The sequence below is a fragment of the Lichenostomus cassidix genome, chromosome 23 (genome assembly GCF_008360975.1).
Source record: "Lichenostomus cassidix isolate B80296 chromosome 23, HeHo_3.0, whole genome shotgun sequence".
NCBI classification, from domain to species: Eukaryota; Metazoa; Chordata; class Aves; order Passeriformes; family Meliphagidae; genus Lichenostomus; species Lichenostomus cassidix.
Genome location: NC_139503.1, coordinates 6833333 through 6852317, shown reverse-complemented (window position 1 = coordinate 6852317; position 18985 = coordinate 6833333). Strand labels below are relative to the sequence as shown.

Genomic DNA, 18985 nt, shown 5'->3' with positions numbered 1-18985 from the left:
AATTCTGCAAGTATTATTTTCTGTAAAAGAAGCTAAGTGTAGTGCTCGTTTAACAGAAGCTTCAATATAAGACCTTTGCACATGGATTAATAAACCTGTATCCCTTGCCCTGCAGCTGCAGCTTTGTGTATCCTGTCCCCTTTAGTGCAGGGGCATTCTGAACGTGTCTTTTGCTGTGAAGGACAAGCTGGTTTGTGTTCACGACAGTCCAAGTTGTGCTATAAGATTGCACAGCAGACTAGACATGACTTAAAGCACAGCAATTCCTGAAACAGAATAGAGAACCATTTTACAGTCCATCAGCTGAGTTGGGGTAACTTGCAGTTTCTCAAAGTCTGTCTCAAGTGCAAAGCAGCTTTTTGTAATGGAGTGTAGCCTGAGGGCTTTCATGTGCACTGGAGTATACCTGAGAAGGATAAGGTGATGTGCTGGTCATTCCTTGCTAGTGAGGTCTCATTTGAGGAGGGAGGGTGAAGATCTAGAACCTTGAATATGAAGACCATCACAGAATAAAAGTGATTCTGTGAGATTTTGGGTTTTGGGGTTTTTTTGTTATCAGACTTCTGCTTGCTTTGTGGTCTGAACTCAGGCATTCTCTTTAAGGACTTTAGCAGTGAACTCCTTGGTCAAATGTTTTATTTGTAATGATCTGACTTGCAATATAAATGAACAGCTCAGAGCCAGATATCTCCAAATGATGCCTTGAATTATTTTGCTTTTTAATGGTGAGAAATATGTGAACTAGGAGTGTTCTTGGGTTTTTTGAAAATGTGAAATCAGGAGAAGCTTAACTTCTTACTAAACCTAAGACTTTAACTGCTAAATCATTTACCTGGTACATAATACACATTTTTGGCAAAATATCTTTATTGCTTTTGCAGACTGTCTCCTTAAGAATAGACTATTTTTGTCTTTGTCATATTATCATTAATTGGGTTGTGTATTTTGTTGTTTCTTACTTACATTATTTTAAAAGTTTGTCTTTTAGCGTTTGTGTGCAGGACATCTCTACTTGGAGTGTTTTCTGTGTACTTTTCCACTGTGGAAATTTTTCTTTTGTGGAGAAATTTCAGAATATTCTGCTTTTGCTAATGTGGCTTCTTCCAACTGTTAGTGTGAGAAGTTTGTTGTAGCTTGTGTATTCAGAAAACCTGGTGTTAGAGGACAGTAGAAAGCTGACTGGCTGGAATCTCCTCTTTCTTGTAATATTTACATTTGAAAGGGTAAAGAATGAGAATGAGAAATACAAGGAATGAGGTTGAAGATAGGGTGAGGTAAATGAACTAACCTGAATTAACTCTCCCACGTTTTTCATAGGTTTACAAGGGAGTGAAAGAAAAGATAGATCAGGGAATTAAAGATAAAAATTGAGGTTCCATGAAGGAGGAAGATGTCATCCTAGTTAGGGACATGAAAGCATACTGTTCTCATGTAATTATGATTTTTGGTGAAACAGTTGGGTTACCCACAGCTGTCATACACACTGTGTTTTGAGACTTCAACCTTGATTGGAACTGAAATGAGCGAACTCTGTTTCAAAGCAGAAGTGCACTGCTTCCTGTTGAAATCCTCCTTCCCTTCCAACATTCCTTCTGGAGAAAAGGAAAAGAACTTCCTCCTCCTGACATCCTTTTCAGCAGGGTGAGCTAATAACAGCAAAACTCAGTATACTGTGGTCTTCCCTGCTGCCTGCTGAGGTCCTTTGTGCGTTCACAGTATGGCTGACATGATGTAGGGACTGTGCCTCCCGTAAGAAACGTTGCTCATGCAGTGTGAGATATTGTTGGTCCACTGTCTAACCTTAGGAAGCAAAAGGAAAGCTTGGAGTGGTTGCTCTTGTAGATTACAGATGTGACAAACGATTGGGGGTGTGTGTGGGTGTGGGGCGGAAACAGGAATGTTCTTTTTGGCCATGGCCATGAAGTGACTTACCTGCTTTGCTTAAGTGGAATTTGGACAAGTTATTCCCACAGCCCCAAAGCACAATGCATTCCCCACACACCCCAGTATTACTGTTTCAAAGGTGTTGCCTCTGTAGAAGAATTGATGAACAATTAGCCATATCAGAGATGTCTTTCACTGACAGCCGGCTATCCTTGTGCATCTCAGGAGACCCTTGGCTCTGGTTACTCACTCAGGCTTCTGTGAGTGCTTTATTTCTGAGGCTGCTGTGAGGGGGAAGGTGTCATGTTACCATCAGTATGAAAATTTTACTTCCATCTGAAAATGGTTTATATGATTCTAAGGTTAATAGATTAAAAAGAAGAAATATTTGGTCATAAGTCACATTGTGTTTGCCAGTGACTAGGATTTGACTGCTTTCCATTTTCTTCTGTGTGCTGTGATGGCAGTGAACCGAAAGGGAGTTTACCATTTCTACAGCTTTGAGAAGGTGTTTATATGTTGGGGGTTTTTTTCAGCCATAAAAAGAGAAAGGAGATTTGAATGCTGTCTGGTATAAGTAGCAAAACTGGATTGAACCAGTGCACCAGTCTGCCTCAAGCTTGGAGCTCTATCTCACCTGTTGGTTGTACCTATGGAGTCTAGCAGACGCTTCCTGGAAGAGAGAGTGTGCTTTTTTGCCACAGCACTCTGTCAGCAGGGCCATGTTACACTTGGCTGTTTGTCTAATAAAGCAGTTCTCAGCCTGTTGCAGTTTGATTCACTAGCTGGCATTTACCACTCTGCTATCTATCATAAAGAGCTAATTCAACTCTTAATAAGCACAGAATAATTCCTGGCAACAAGTGAGTGATTCCTGTTGATCATCCAATGTATAATTAGTCATCTTTGTGTCTCTAAGAAGACTAGGATAGGGAAAGTGTTCTAATACAATCTAAAGATGAACATGGTTCTGAAAGCTTTTAAAATTTAATGAAAAATTTTTATGTGAATGAGGTATAAAGTGATTACAGACAAATTGTATGCAAATAATATGTTGGTTTTTGCCTAGAGTTACTTGTTCCAAAATAAATTCAAATCTAGGACACCTTTTTTTAAAGGATATTTTGAAGTTGAGAGTTTCAGATGAATAATTCTTTTTCTAATAATGTAAACATTCTGTACCCATTACAGTTTATTTGCAAAAGTTGTGATTAAAGTTTGGAATTGAGTTTTGTGTAGGTAGGCATTGTGGTGGTACTGGTAGAGTTAGAAAGGCTTGGCTTCATGGCACGGTCCTGGTATTTTGATTTGTGGCCTAGCCAATGACATGTAAACTCCATTTAGCTGCATTACAATAAAGAGGGAAATGGGATTTCAGGGACATGGTTGTGTTTTAAAGTATTCTATAATAAGGACCAAAAGAAAGAATTATCCTAAACAGTCTTTTGTCCCCCTTGGCAGTAGGGAAGGCTGTCTAGTTTTTGTGCAGCTGTGTGTTTGAATAAATTCTTATAAAAAAGCATAGTTAATTGAGTTGGAATTCTAATTATTTTTCTGCCAAGTAAATTGTGATTGGGATATCCTGGATATTACTTTACAATTGGGCTGTAAGTTGTTTTATGTGGTGGCTTATATATCTGGAGCTCCAGATTTCTTACGGAGTGACTTCCAGACCAGGGTGCTCTGTGTTTAGATCCCAAGGAAGACTTGAGGACTTCCAGCAAAAGAACTTTTGCCTTTTGGTTCAGATCAGTCCTGTGTAACTACAACAGACAATAAGTGAAATTAAATAATATTGAATTACCTTGTCTTTCTAGACTGTCTCACTCTTTATACACAGTGCATTGAAAACGTCATTGCAGATTTTGTCCAAGTAGCAACTTAATGGTTAATTTAGAAAAATTATGTTTAAAAGCTTGCTTTTGCCATTTTGTTTAAGCCTGTTATATAATATAACCAGGATCATATATTAGAAAAAGTAATTCTAGTAGTTGAAAGTGGGCATAGTTAGGATTGATTGAGTAAGTCTGAAAGTGAGTTGTGCATCAACAGACTTTACAAAGGCACATTGACCATGAAGTTTGCAAATTTTACTCAGTATAGAGTCATTGTGTGACACGGATGAAAACAGGACACATACCTAGGGATTTTCTTGGTTGGTTGGTTGGTTTGTTGTTTTTTTTTGTTTGGAGTTTTTTGTTGGTTTTCTTGTTGTTGTTGTTGTCTTGTTGGGGTTTTTTAGTTTTGGTTTTTTAATGTTAAAATAGAGTTCAGGTGGTTTGTAAAGTTGGTTTTTGTGAAGAACGAGGCTTCAGTTCTAAAAATTTGAAAAGATTTAATAAAAGAACAATAGGGGATACCCACAACACAAAGTGACAGCACTGGCTGCGTGGCTGGTCTGGCCAGAGGCACCAGGGCTCGTGCAGCCGCTTTTATGCTCTCCCGACGTCAGTCAAGGGCCCTTGATAAGTTTATCCAATCCTGGGCTTGGCCATCCTCTTCTCACCCTTCCGCCTGTCTGTTTGAGGTGGTCTGCCCTAGATCCTCCCTTCTGGGCATGCTCTCTGGTGGTAATGGGCGTGGGTGCATTTGGACTGGCACCTTGACTGATGTCTGGATAGAACTTTCTGGAAAGTTCTCGATGGCTTTTGGTGGCCATCTTACCCCTATATATAAGTTTATTATTCAAACATTACAAACATTCATAACAATTAAAACCAGCCAAAATGACAACCAGAAGGAACAGTGGCAACTCATTTAAGTCCTTACCACCCTTGTTAAAAGTATACTCAAACAATCCATCAATTAACCTGCATCTCTTAAACATTTAATACCCTTCTTAACTCATTAATTATTAACTCTTTAACCCTTTAACAACATATGAAAGTCAATTTCCCTTCATAGTTTTTGACAGTTTTGATAGTCTATTAGCAACCACCTGGGTCTAAATATTTGGGCTGGTGATTTAACTTTGTACTGCTAAGCTGGAGTACAAGGCAAAACAAAGTACTGATTATTTTTTTAAATTGAGACCTATGACAGTTGGAATATGTGGTGGTCCTTTGCCAGCTTTTGATCATTGGCAAAGTCTTGTGCCTAAAGATGTGAATAATGATGGAAAGACGGTGGTGAAGGCTGTTGTATTTTCTGCCAATCTAATAAAAGTGCTTAGAGCTTTTGCAGGTCTTAGCCTCTATTTCAAGGAACCAGGATTGTGAGCGAACTCAGACTGTACAAATGTGAAAAAGATGGCCAGATACTTACTCAGTGTTTGTCTGTTTGGTCTTGTTGATGTATATGACTGCTGAATCTGGCTAAAAACTGAGAAGGCGTAGCATTTCGCAGGCAACTGATCAATGTGTATATCAGAAGTCAGAAGGAAGATGGAAAATCTTTTTGAGTACTAAACAAATCTGAAACTTGTGTTTGCTTTATGGTCATCTCTTCCTTTTCCACTTCCCCGAGCTCAGTTCTCCTGCCTGCCTGCCTGTCTGCATAAGATGTAAGACTGAATGTGTTGCCCAGTCATTCTTCTATTTAATATTTGAGAGAGGATGTTTTGAAGAAAAAGTAGCAAGAGTTGAAACTATCTAACAGTGTAGATGTAGCTTACAGCAGTGATTCAGTGCTTTTTTTACAGGTGGTGTCCTAGATTAGTTTTCTTTCCTTATATTGTCATGATTTATGAAAACACTTCTGCTGTGTTTAAGTCTTGTGAATCTCTAGACAGAGCGTCATGGTTAACACTTTTAGTTTGACTAAGTCTAATTGTTCAGTAGGGTTTTAGGCAATCCATGTGTCGCGTACAAGGTTGGATAGCTCCTGTTTGAGAACAATATAGGCAGCAGTCCTGCCATGTCAGATTGTGGTTTGTGCTGTAGGTATTGGAGTGCTCCCCCAATTGGTATCAAAGGCACATAAGGTGTTTCTAGGTACTGATACTCCTCTTGACGTAGCTCATCCAGATCCGTTTTTGTGCCGATGCATGTGTCTTCTGTCAAGCTGTTTTTTAGTTTTATTTTCTTATGTATGTCAGTGCTGAAATGTTGAGCTGGGTGAAGCTGGCTTGTGTTCTCCCTCTAGGCAGAGACCATGCTGGACTCCAGTGAGTTTTATTTAGAATAATTGTTAGGTTCCCTTTGAGAAAAAAGAATAAAAATTGTGTGATGCAATATTCCTGAGCCACGTTGAATGGACTATCTTGTATGATAAAAGTAGCTGTAATCTTAAATACGCAAGATTGTGCGTAGTAAAAAGGAGCACTGTTTCTATATGATGAATCACGCCTGATTTGCAGGCTGTTTCAGGCCTTTAATTGATTTGCACAATCTAACATGTTTCAGTGTTACTGTCAGCGCTTATCTGAATACCAAGTAGTATGTGCCACAAATGTTATTTAATGTAACAAGAGAATATGTTCAGGTAGCTTGTTTACTTGCCTTTTGCTTTTCCAGGAGTTGTTTTGAGCTACTGCTTTCAATTCCTGAAAGTGAATTGCCACATGAGGTGTGGTTAGGATTCCATCAGTCCATTCAGGTAAGTGTTCTGAATTTCTTTCTTGCAATTTACAAATTTTAAAAAAAAGCTGCAGTTGTATTCCTTCTCTTCTATACCCTTCTCCTGAGTCCCACTTGTCCTGCATTGCTGTTACCTAGGCAGCAAGAATTTCTGAGCAGCAAAAGACTAACTGCAGCAACCGTATTGGCAGTCCTAAGGCCCAACAGCATATTTATAACCACATGGGTGGTGGCAACTTAAGTGAGAGAACCTTAGTAATTCTTGATCTAATGATTGTGTGAGAAACATACTGAGTTCGATTAAGTGATTTAATAGCTCTGAAGCATTACTTTGATGATAAAAGAGCTTTTCTGGAGGTCTAAGTGGCAGGTTAGTTATTTGAGAGGGATGGAAATGATAGGACAGGTCTCTAGTCCAGGTGGTTTTTAGAAATCTTTCTTTGGAGGTGGTGCTGAGATAAGCTCATGCTACTACATTCCTGCACTCAAATCAAGATGGCTAATATAGACTGTGTAGGAAGAAGGGATTTTTCTGTGTTTTAGTCTGGAGACAGTACCTAGCTGTCTGCAACCATTGGTGTTCCTTGTGGAGCTGAAAGATGGGAGTGGTATTGCTGTATTCATATTGATGGGCCCTGCGAGGACCGGGGACTGCTCTGTTTCTGTTATTGCCTGTTCTGGCTTTGAATGTGATTGCTGAAGTTAGAACCTAATGTCAGTTATAAATTACTGAAGTGAAGACTTTGGCAGGAAATAGTTGGAAGTGAGCTTAGACTTTTCAGCTGTCTTTATCACAAGACTTTATACCCCTTTGGTTGGGGATTTTCTCAGTCCCTGAGGCTTGGCTACTGCCCCATTAGCTCTGAAGATGCTAGTTCTAAAGGAGCTTCTGCTTTTGTTTTGCGTGCAGGCAAAGAAACAGGAGGTTTGAAAACTTTTCAGTAGACTGAAGATGAATAAACCTGTCACTTTAAACTGAGAGAAGCAGTCTAGTAGAGCTTTGTACTCCTGCTAGTAGCAGAAGGGACAGAGGTGGCCTGTGTTTGGTGATTCCAGGAGTAGAGAGACCTCCTTTTCCTGGAATGCTATGGAATATTCACGGGAACCCTAAAAACAGTTGGGTGTAGCATGTACTTGGTAATAGAAAGAAATGTGGTAGGTGCAGTTTAAATCCTATGGCCTTAGTGTTGACAAGGATTTGTCACCACTATATTGAGTGGATAAGTCTTTTAACTCCCTTAGTGACTGCAACAAATCACAATGGACATTGCAGCTCTCCAGAGTCATATTCGAAGGCTAGTCAGTCCATTTTGACAATGCCCAGCTATGCCGTCTGTTTGACTATTGACCAAAGGCTGGGTCTGTGCTTCCAACACGTTCATTTGTGGGAAACAAATGAATAAGGGCCACAGATAAGGGTGGTCAGCCACAGTTTCATCTTTTGTGTTAGGGCTAATGCAAGATGCTGAAATTTACTGTTTCCAAAGTAGCTCTTCTTTAATTTACTGTTACAGTCAACGTAAGGTAAAGAGGAGTGAATCAGAGTCACACAATACCAGGTTGAAAGGACCTCAAGATTCATCTGGTCCAACCTTCCTTGGCCAAAGGGAGGGTCTAGACAAGATAGCCCATCACCCTGGCCAGCTAACTCTTTAAATTCTCCATCATTGGAGAATATACCACTTCCCTGGGGAGAATATTCCAATGACTGAATCTCCTCATTATGAAAATTTTTTCTTGGTTGTCCAATCAGAATTTCCCCAGGAGTAACTTGTACTCATTACCTCATGTCTTTTCCATGTGAGTTCTTGTAAAAGGGGAGTATCCATAGTGTTTTGTAGCTACCTATTAAATACTGGAACATGGTGATAAGGTCTCCCCTAAGCCTTGTGAGCTTATCGTACACTAAAAGGCATATATATTTGTAACTGAGGTGGCCTAGACCTGAAACAAGATGTTCTGTCATATTTGGAATATGGGAGGGCATATACAGGCTTTTTTTTTCATTATAGCAGTGTTACAGTGCAGCTCTAAAAGTTGCTAGCTTTTAACTGGAGGGATCTGCAAGGTGAATTCTTGCTACCAAGGTTTGTAATTTCTATGATGTAACAAATCTGTGCGTTTCTAGGATTTTGAAGTGAGTGATCGAAGTTGATACTTCTGACAATAGAGAGCAGGTTTTACGTCTGATGAGATAGCTCTGTTTATGCTGAATATGTTGGAAGGGAACTGTTAAATTGCAGTGGTAGAAGGGTGTGATGTTCCACTCTTAAGAGGGATGGGGCATCCAAAATTCGTAAATGCTTGTGGTCTTAAGGATTTACAAAAGTCAGAGGATGTGCAAGAACTTGTTAGCAAATTACATGCTTCTCATGGAAATTGGTATGTTAGTCCTTGACCTACTATATAAGCATGCAGCAGGGGAGATTGGATAAGGGGGTAAGGCAAGAAGGAGGAGGGAGAAAAAGAGAGAAGAAGAGATCGCCATTCCTGGTTCCAGTGTTGGTCCAGCTGATGGGATGTCCAGGATCCTGGAGCTACCACCCAGGCTTATTGAGGGTACCTTTTTATGGATAGGTTTTCCTGCCCTGAAGATAGGTTTCTCACTTTGTATGCAAATTAGCTATGCACTCATGTGCAGTCCAGTTTTTCAGACCCCTCTGAAAATGGGTCAGAGGGCTTCAGGGGTCTTGGGTGGTCTTGATCCCGCTGCTACAGTCCATCCCCACTTCTCAACCTCATTTCTGAACTTTTGTTAGATTGTGTTGTGCTTATCTGTAGGAGCAAGAGAAAGGATGTTTTTCATGGAAAAGTCCTGTCATATGTCCACATGGCCCGTTCTCCAGCCCGCATCCTGTTGTTTCTCACAGTGTATTATTACCAACAGTTCTTCGTTATTACCAATGATTCTTACGTGTTATTACCAACAATCCTTGGTAGGGTCCTCAGCATCTCACTATTGGTGTTCGAGACATACACGTGTGTACTAGTTTGAAAACAAGCCAGTGGGAGATCGCAAATCAGAATTATAATTTAAGAGGAAAATTAAAAATGAATGCAAAAATACAAGAAAAAACACTGACAAAATCAGATACAACCTGCCTTGGAATACAGTAGGAACCCACTTACGGGAGTATGTAAGTCATATGGAGGGCAACAGAGGCCTTCACTCAGGAGTCACTTGTAGGCTGTCTTGTAGGTTTAAAGCCTGTGTATGACCGTCTTAATGTGCAGATCTCCAGGCAAATCTGGTAGGAAAGCACCACGGAATAGGATTTTAGCACAAGCTAGGGACTGATGGATGTAAAAGTGCTTATTGCTTTCCTAACAAAATGGACAGGGTGTGGCTTCTTGAGGACTATAACTCCTAATATGGGAGCTATTTTTCAGATCTGCCTCGGTAATTGTTGCTCTGTAAAAACCTACACAGGTAATGGGAGTCAGTGAAATTTCAAATTTTCTTCCCAGGAATGTGAAAGGTCAGTGAGGGCTTGCATTTCAAAGCAGCAAGGCGTGGGGACTGTCCTAGACCTGAAAGTGGAGTGTCACTGATGTCCAGCTGATATACAAAATGCTGTCAAAATCTTTATTTGGTGTCTCCACCTGTTTGTTCTGTTGTCCTAAACAACAGCAGTTATGTCCTGTGGTCACCCATGAGTCCAGTTTTCCTTATCCCTGAGCAAGATCAGAGGCAGCTTGTTCAAAATTAAAACATGATGTGAGATTGTATGGCAGGAACCTCAGCATGGATTTATACAGTAGCAAAAGGATGCTGGCACAAGTGGGGAAATACTGTAAAATATGAGTGAAAGGATTTGGGCAGAATTATTATAGGGCTCTTGATAAAAGTAAACTGTTAATCTGGGGGAGGAACTCAGTGGAGAGGTACTCTGTGGATCGGTATAATCTGGTCAGGTGAAGAAGGTAAAACCAGGCATTCAAAGATGTCTTTAGTGGGAGTAGAGATGTGTTGTTCCGGGTATTGAATATGGATTGTGAAACAGGGTTCCCTTTAAACCTTACAAAGAGCATCAGTGCTTTCTTTAGAAAAGCTGAGAGTTGAGGGTGAGCATAAGCCAAAAACTTTTATGAAACTGTAGTAGATGCTGATCACTTTAAACTGCCAGGACAGAAAAATCCTGATGTCTTCAGTAAACTGTTTTAAGAGTTGTCTTTTTTTTTTTTTTTTTAACTTTATCCATAAGCTCTTACTGTATTATTCTTTCCTGATTTCACCTAGAATGAAATGTTTTATGTCCTGCTCTTTAGAACCTCTTTATAGTGTTGTCCTAACTTATGGAGATCTATATTCGTAAATGTTGCATTAGCTTTCTTCAAAGACTTTTGATGTATTTGTAATTTTTGTAAGATTTTTGCAAGTATTCCTATCAATATTAGTTTTACATTCTTCAGCAGGTCCAATGAGGTTCAGCTGTAATGGAAGGGGAGTGTACTGGCAGTAGTTACTTATGCTACATGTGTTGGTGAATATTATATTTGGTATTTTGGTATTGATACCCTGAACCTCAAACACAGTGCTGACTTAGCAAATCAGTTTGTTTGTATCTAAAGCCCCTTATTTCTCACCATCTAAGGTCCTTTCAGCCCTTAATACAGAGGTGCCGAAATGTGAATGATCCTCATAATTGGACTGGGCTCTGCTGGCTCTGTACTGCATCCTGAAGCCCTCAGATAAGGGAACAGTTGCTATTGGGAAGACATTGTTTATGTTGGATGTCTGTATCACTGAATGTTATAATCTGAGGGACAGCAGTATTTTCAGTAGCAGTACCTCACCTGTGTCCAAGTTGTATGATTTAAAAAAATTTTTTTGTTAGCTATGTCATTCCAGTAGTGCTGGCAGATGAATGGGTTGCTCTGCCTGTTTCTGAGGCTGTGGTTTCTGGCTTCTCAGTGCTTTGATTGGTAGTTCCACCTCTTCCTAGGGCACAACACCTGTGCTGAATGCCTTTGAACACCTCAGGAAAGCTCCTTGAGTTCGGTCTTCCAGGTGGAGTTTGAATGCATAAGCTCTTGAATGCTGATGTTATTGTGGAGTTAGTCTGTGACCTGATCTGCTCTTGAGACTGAGAGAGATTAATGCTGTATTGTTAGTGTGAGGGAAGAGAATGCATAGTGGATGTTCTGACAACCTGTTGTGTTTGAAGATAACATAATATACATAGACCTCCCATAGGAGGTAGCTGCCAGTTACAGAAGGTGGACTGTGGTTAGGTATTTCATGGATGCAAATTTGGATCAGTTTGTTGTTTTCCAGTAATGTTTTTAAAGCTGTCCTGAGGCTGCAATTTGAGCATCTTTCGGTAGTAGCACTGTATTAAGCATTCTGTGTAATTGTGCTGATTGCATTGGCATGCCATTTAGCTCAGTGTAAACTGGGGAATTGATCATGCTTTAATTTTATAAAGCAAAACAAAAAGATCCCACTTCTTCCTGAGGGTCTTTGTGGTGAGTTTTGTTCACTGATCCAGCTTGCACTGGAAGTTAAAGACTTCAGAGGAGGAACAGCTGTATGAGCCTAAAGATGGCCTAAGTGATGTTCTCAAATGCTTAAACACAGCCTGAAACCTTTGTGTGTCAATCTTTCAATGCTGTTAGCTAAGAGAAGTTTGAGCTCTGGTCAAGAGCACGTGAAGTCACTTGCATCTTTAGGGTCCAGATGTGACAGTCCAAAATTACTTTTCACCTTGTGAGTAATGTTTCAGGCTCAAGGCCAGAAATCAGTCATTGCAAACATCATACTTGGCTATCTGCATCTGCCAGTTAGCAGCAACTCCTCTACCAATACCAACACCTGATTTTAGAGGTAATCTTCCCAATAATTCCCTCGCTAGTTTTACTTCCTTTATTTTTAGAAGTAGCATGGTCTTTGATATTTGATTTCAGTTAGCAGGTTGTTATGACAACAAGTGGAACACAGTTACAACAGTTATCTAAAAATAAAATTAACTGTGGGGCAATATCTACAGAAAATTTTTGGTGCTGCTAAGGAAGATGAGATTGTTAAAGTTATCAAAACTGCTTGACTGTTGCATTCAGCTGTGAGACTGTTGAAAGACAGGTGTCTGCTAAGAAAGGTGGAAACCTCCCTTAGAATAGATAATGGGACCCTTCCCTTCCCTCCAAATTATTTTAACTTTGGAATCAAAGGCTTTCAGGCAAAGATATGGGTAAAGGAATAACAGTTCTTTACTAGTATCTATAACAGAATAAACAAGCAACAACAGTAGCAACGACAAACGAAAACCAGAACCTGGTGACAGATATCCCTGGGCTGCCAAGCACTTTTGGTGTAGTCACGGTCACAGCCAGCAGGGACGCTGTTGACCAGGCAGGGCAGGTGGCAATGACTTCCGAGCAGCTGCAGGTGGCGCTGTGGCGCGAGGTCAGGTCTGTTTCACGGGGTTGGTAATGGCGGCCAGGCTGGATGGTAGGGTAACGTGCAGCAGAGAGCTTAGAGAGCGGGCTGGAGCGGCGGGAATGGCTCACCCAGGCTAGCCAGCAGAGGTGGCAGGAGCTCTGCAGTTATGGAAGAAGCCCCAATGCGTTCCGACAGGCGGGGGCAGCGACAGCTGGGCTCCTCTGAAGTTGCTGCAAAGCGCAGCTGGGGAGGCACGCACTCTGGGTGGGGAAAAGGGTCGGAATCTTGTGCCCGAGAGCTCACCCAGCGAGGAATAGAAGGCAGTACAGAGCTGGACATCCCGCAGTCGCAGCCAAAGGGAGGCAGCAGCTTCCCCCTGTCACCTCTGGTGCCCAGCGAGCAAATGAAGTCCCAACGGTCAGATGCTTCCTCCCCTCCCCACACCCAGCCACATCCTTTGTCTCTTACAAAGGAGTTAAGGGTCTTTAAGTACCTGGTCATTGTGGTTTCCTAATAACAGGGATGGAGAAAATTCCCCCCAACCTTCAACAGAGACTTAATTTTTGTGGTCCTTAGAAGGTGGATGTCTGCACTGTAGTTCTGAACGTGGAAAGAACTCCTAATGTGTGCTTTTTTGCTATGATTTGATTCTTTTTCTTGCAGTCGGGAAAATACTCATGTAGGTCAGAAGCACTGGCTTCCATGAAGTGTGCTTTCAGACATAGTGAAATTTCAGTGTGTTGAATCTGCAGCTCTCTGAAGGTTTCTGTCGTGGCAGAGTCATGAGGTTGCTGGAAGAAAGCTCAGTTACCTGATCCACCTCTTCACTTGGAGTAAGAGGGCTTTCTTAAATCGGGTCGCTTAGGGTCCTGCCCCGCCAAATGTTAAGTGTCTTTAAGAGACGGAAAATGCACAAACTTTCTTTAGTCCTTTCAAAATGAGAATGTTTACTTATGGAAACACTTCCCGCACACGCACTTAGAGAATTTCCTTTCACATGACTCCCTCTCTAGACAGAAAAAAAAGAGTCCAGCTCCAGCTACCTTTAGGCAATATAGTGAAGATAAAGACAGCTCTAAGATTTTCCTTTTCACCCTCTCTTCTGAAGGTGATGGTCTTTGCTGGACGTGCATGACTATGGCAAATGAGTTGTACAGGACAGTTGCATACTAGATGTTGTACTGCAGTGGGATCTCAAAGGGCCAAATGGGAATAAACACCTCAGGAACCTCTTGGATATGCTTTGTTTGAGAATGCTCAGCATAGCTAGCCTTGCTTGCAGTAAGACCTCGCTGCTGACCTACTCTTAAATTACAGACCCTAGAGACCTGTGGTGCCAAACTGGAACCTAGCCAGCTGTTCACCAGTCTGTACTGATACTCCAGCTTGTACCAGGTGCTGCACTTTCATTTGTCTGTGTTGAGCTTCAGTGAGTCCCTATCAGCAATGTTCTGTGGCCTGTTGAATGTCTTAATGGCTGCCTGCCCAACAGTGTCAGCTGCTCTCTAGGTCCTATATAACCTGTGGGCTGGCAGAGATTTAGTGTGCTTTGTCCCATTATTCAGACAATAAATGTGTTAAAAACACCAGGTCACTGTTGACCCTGAGAAGTGCTACTGGGAGACAGTTGCCAGTTGGGTTTTGTGCAGTTTGTCACAAGCCTTTTAAGTTTGACTGTTGAGCTGTTTCTTTTACCTGTATTTTGTCCACTTTTCCTTATTTTAATAATTTGGTTTTAAAGATACTATGGGAGATTGTCAGAAGCCTAGCCAAGTGGGACTAATGTCATCTGTGCCTGTTGTCACAGAAAGTAGTCAGATTACTGGATGTAGTTTCCAGGAGAATTTGTCCCGTGTTCTTTCTGGGGACAGGCTGTACTGACTGGTCTACAGACTAGATTAAAATCCCAATGCAAACTTGTCAAAGCAGTGATGACTTAAAGGAATAGTGCGAAAGTATTAGAATATAGTGAAATATTAGGATAGGTAATGTAAAATTACATTGGCTTAATTTTTAGCTAAGACTTGACTTTCTTTAAGTCACTAGAAAGCTTTCTAGTGACTTAAAGAGTGACTGTGACCTTACAGAGCCTAGTACAGGACTTGCAGTGACATCCATAATCTCCATCAACACCCTTGGCTTCTGTTTGATACCACAGATGCTAATGTGATTAAGATCTGTCATGCTGATTCAAGCCTCTTCCCCACCTCCAGCTCTGCCACTGGTGGCAGAGACCAGAAAGGCCAGAGTGCAGACCTTAACAGGAAAACTTGAGGCAAGATTATGGGGTACCTCAGCATGTCTGGTGTCCTCTGTTACTCGATGTCCTGTTGAGCTGTTCTCAAGCTTTCCTTGGTCCTTCCTTTTCTTGGCCAAGTGAAGAAAACCAGAGAGATCCATGTGTCTGTCAGCTTGGCCCCTAGAGCCTTGTGTTTCCTTGGAGTGTGTTGTGATTTGTGTCCGGGTGTATGAGCAGCAAGTGATGATAGTCTGAGAGCAAGCCTTGACAGCTTCTCTGCAATATCCCACATCCAAGTCCTTGTCAAGCACCAAACCTTATGAGACATGGAGTCTGATTAGCAGCTGAAGATTGTGAATGCTTAGATAGGATTTTAACCATGACTGCTGATAACTTGCTTTGTTCCCTTTGTCCTTTCCCCTCTGGCCTATTACATTAAAGGTTGGTTATAGCTGGAAATTCTGTTTATTTAAAGGTGAGTCAGGACACTATGTTACTTTACTGTCATGACTAGTGTAGGAAGATTAGCCTAGCTATAGAGTACAGTAATACCCATTTCTAGCGTCAGGGATCCATTTGATCCTGCCTTATCGGTTTACATAGAAACATAGAAAATATGCTCTGCTTTTTCTTGACTTCCCTATGCTGCTGAGATCTCCTGCAGATACTTAACACCTTGTGCTGCAGGGCACCACCCAGTGTTCTTGCTCACCCTCTAAAATTTCACAATTCATTGCTTGTTCATCTAGGACACAGTAAGTTGTCTGCTATAATGAGCTTTGTAGGAGTGTATACATCTTTTTGTGGTCCCCTTTGGACTGTTGGAATCTTCACTTGGTATTTTCTGGAAATTATTTTCTTCTTACCTTGCCTATGTTCTCAGCTTAGTGAAAGAATGCCCCAAAGTTATGCAGAGGCTTTCTAAAGAGGTTCACACACATAATTTTCTATTGTAGAGACTGACAGAGTGTCCAAAGAACGAATGGAGCTGTTTAAACTTGATGCTCGACATGGACTTCAGTGGTGCTCTAATACTTGAGTTTATTACATACAGTGCTCAAATACACTATGGGATACCTGGAGCAGACACATGTAATCAGAGAGTGAGGAGAAAAGAACCCTGTGTTGACTGTGCTTCACTTTAATTTGGGATTTACTAAGTACCATGTCTGATAGGATGGTTTCATAGGTATTCAAGAGGAGTCCTTCAAGAAACTTGAGAGAACTGTGGATCAATGTAAATGAGCCCTTCACTGTAAAAACGTAATTTTCCCATCATGAGTCTTTTACTGTGAGAGAAGCCTCACCCCTTAGTGGGGAGATGCTTTGCCTAAGAGTTAAAATTCAAGTCCTCTTGTGCAGAGATTTGTGCAGTACGGTTTGCTGCAGTATTAGAAAGGAAATAGACTGTTGTATCAAAATAGTGAAGGTGGTCTGAAATTACATCTGCTATTCGATATTGAACAATTTGATCCGATTTATCAAAAGACGTAATTAAATGCAAAAATGGCCTTTACTGTGAATGGTTAATGGGAAAATCTTGGTTATTTTCATAGCAGATTCCCATGTTTATAGAAGGTGACTGATGGACTTAAACACATCTTGTGTGTTGCGCTGTGGAAAGTGGTTCATTGGTGTCTTTTGATAGCCCATGATACAAAGTTCTTCAGTTGCTCTCATATTTGTAGTGGTCATAGCCCAATTTAATTCTGATGATTTAGAACATAGAATTTATTCCAGTATATCTAAAGGATACAATAGAGGCTATCAAAAGCAAGCCTAAGGTTAAAATACAAACAGCTTGAAACACAGCTCACCAGAACTAGGTTGCGTTGCCGCAAATTAAACGAATGATCTGTTGAGAAAAGTGTTTTTACTGAAGGTGTAGCCACAAATTGTTTACAGTTAGTTAGCTAATTTGTCAGCGTTAGGAAATTCTGAACGGTGGTATTTCAATTCTTTCAGATCAAATCACCCTGGATTGATTTTTCTACTGGGGACATGAAATGCCTGGAATTTGTTTCAAATTGCTTTCTCTTCTGTGTTAGACTCTAGATTCTTCCCATGTTTTTTTAATTTGTCCTTTACTCCTCAGATTTCCAGAATTCCAAGTGGTAGGGTCCTGATCACTCTGAGCAATGTGCTATGTATAGAAGTTTCAGGGATGAACTTCAGCTGGAGGTCTGCTGGTTGAGGAGAGTCTCTGGGTCAGGCTTCACAGCATCAAATCTATTAGGATCAAAAATCCCTGGATCTTAGAGTAAATGCACTGGACATGGATTAGTTTCTAAGAAAATTGCATTTTCACATCCAGTAGAAGGATATTTTCATCCTAATGATAAAATCTCCCATTGTTTTCTTCCAGCTAGTGACTGATGGCTATCATGATTCTCAAAGTGAATTGGCCGGCTCATCTTTAGTGTTAACACTAAATGTACAATTTTAACCTCTTACCATTTTTGTCACTCATTTTACAAACTGTTTAGTCTTCCTTCCGAATTCCTCAGTAGCATGATATGCTTCGATACAAAATCATACATTGTCTTTTATACACCAATTCCCGTTTTTTTTTTAAATATATACACATGTACATGGAGAAATGTAAAAATTAGAAGAGTTACAACTGAAGAATAGGCTTTTTGATTTAAGCCATTTCAGTCAATTCAGTAGTCTGAAATTGGAAAGTTTTGCTGTATGATTACAGAAGAGAAAGGACATGGGACTATTAAAATCCCAATGCAAACTTGTCAAAGCAGTGATGACTGAAAGGAATAGTGTGAAAGTATTAGAATATAGTGAAATATTAGGATAGGTAATGTAAAATTACATTGGCTTTATTTTTAGCTAAGACCTTTAATGACTTTTTTTTCCACATTTTATAGGATTCACATGATGCTTTACTGGAATTTGGGAATAACAACCTCCAAATATTGGTGGATATCACAAGGGAAGGGGTATGGAAAAATCCAGTTCTTCTTAAAATTCTATCCCAGCAACCTGTAGAAACTGAGGAAGGTAAGAGTATGTTTTTAGAGATGGTCTGTGGTTCAGAAATTACTTGGTGCAGTTTTGGTGGGTAAGCAGTGATTTGAAGTCAGAGGAGAGTTGCATTTTGAATTGTATTGTGCAGTAGTATTCATATGTTGCTAGATAATATTAATTATGAAACTGTCTCACTGGCATTTTGAATAATGTGTCCAATTGTGCAACCAATGCACCTCTGCTTGGGTTGTACTATCAGTCAGTTTGAATATTTTGAAACTCCATTTTTAAGAAGAATTATTTCTTTTTCCATCATAAGAATATAGAAATTTTTCTTCCTGAGGTGGTTTGTTTCTCATAATGGTGTGCTTTTAAATGTCTTCCTGAATGCTTCCCAGAGAGGAATTGGGTCCATCCACACTTTTCAGAGGCATAAAAGATTCATGTGGAAGGGCAGTGTGGAGTGTTACTAGCTCTGGGCTGGGAGGTGCTTTGTGTTTAGACTACGGAAATAAGATCTTGAATCAGAAACTGTTAAGGGGTGAGGAATAGGAGGTGTTAGTGTCACTTTATGTAATACAGTCTTTCTAATGTCTTCTATTAAATTCTTCATTTACTCTGAATTTGTTTCTCATTAGTGGTATCATTAAGGTATTTTGCAGGTATTTTATCTGTTTCATTAAGAGTACACTAGACTGCAGTTTACCTCTGGTAGTCTAAAATTAAAAATAATATAGTAGGGAAGAAGAGTTTATAATATTGTCTTTAAAATTAAAGGAGAACAAAAGGGTATTTTTTCTTCCATAGCAGAATCCTTTGTTCTGGCTTTAGGTAACCTCTCTTTAAGTTGCATTATGTCAGTATTTTTAGTAAATAAATAGAAACATGTTATGGTTATTGAGAGAATGTTGTTCCTTGTGCTAAAAAAAAAAAAAAAGAGCAGCCAAGGTAAACTGCAGTCTTCACTAGCCTTTGTGTCAG

The 18985-nt window shown here is 40.3% G+C and overlaps 1 protein-coding gene across 3 annotated transcripts in view; it reads left to right on the top strand.

The window, feature by feature from the left end:
* Positions 1-18985, top strand: part of RLF (RLF zinc finger) — a 58437-nt gene that overhangs the window by 5503 nt on the left and 33949 nt on the right. The window contains exons 3-4 of one of the 3 annotated variants that reach the window (XM_085081389.1): positions 6339-6420; positions 17905-18037. In XM_085081389.1, coding sequence (XP_084937515.1) covers positions 6339-6420; positions 17905-18037 — 215 coding nt within the window. Of the gene's footprint in view, positions 1-6338; positions 6421-17904; positions 18038-18985 lie in introns of those variants that run through there. The other 2 variants (XM_085081390.1, XM_085081391.1) reach the window with 2 other exon arrangements.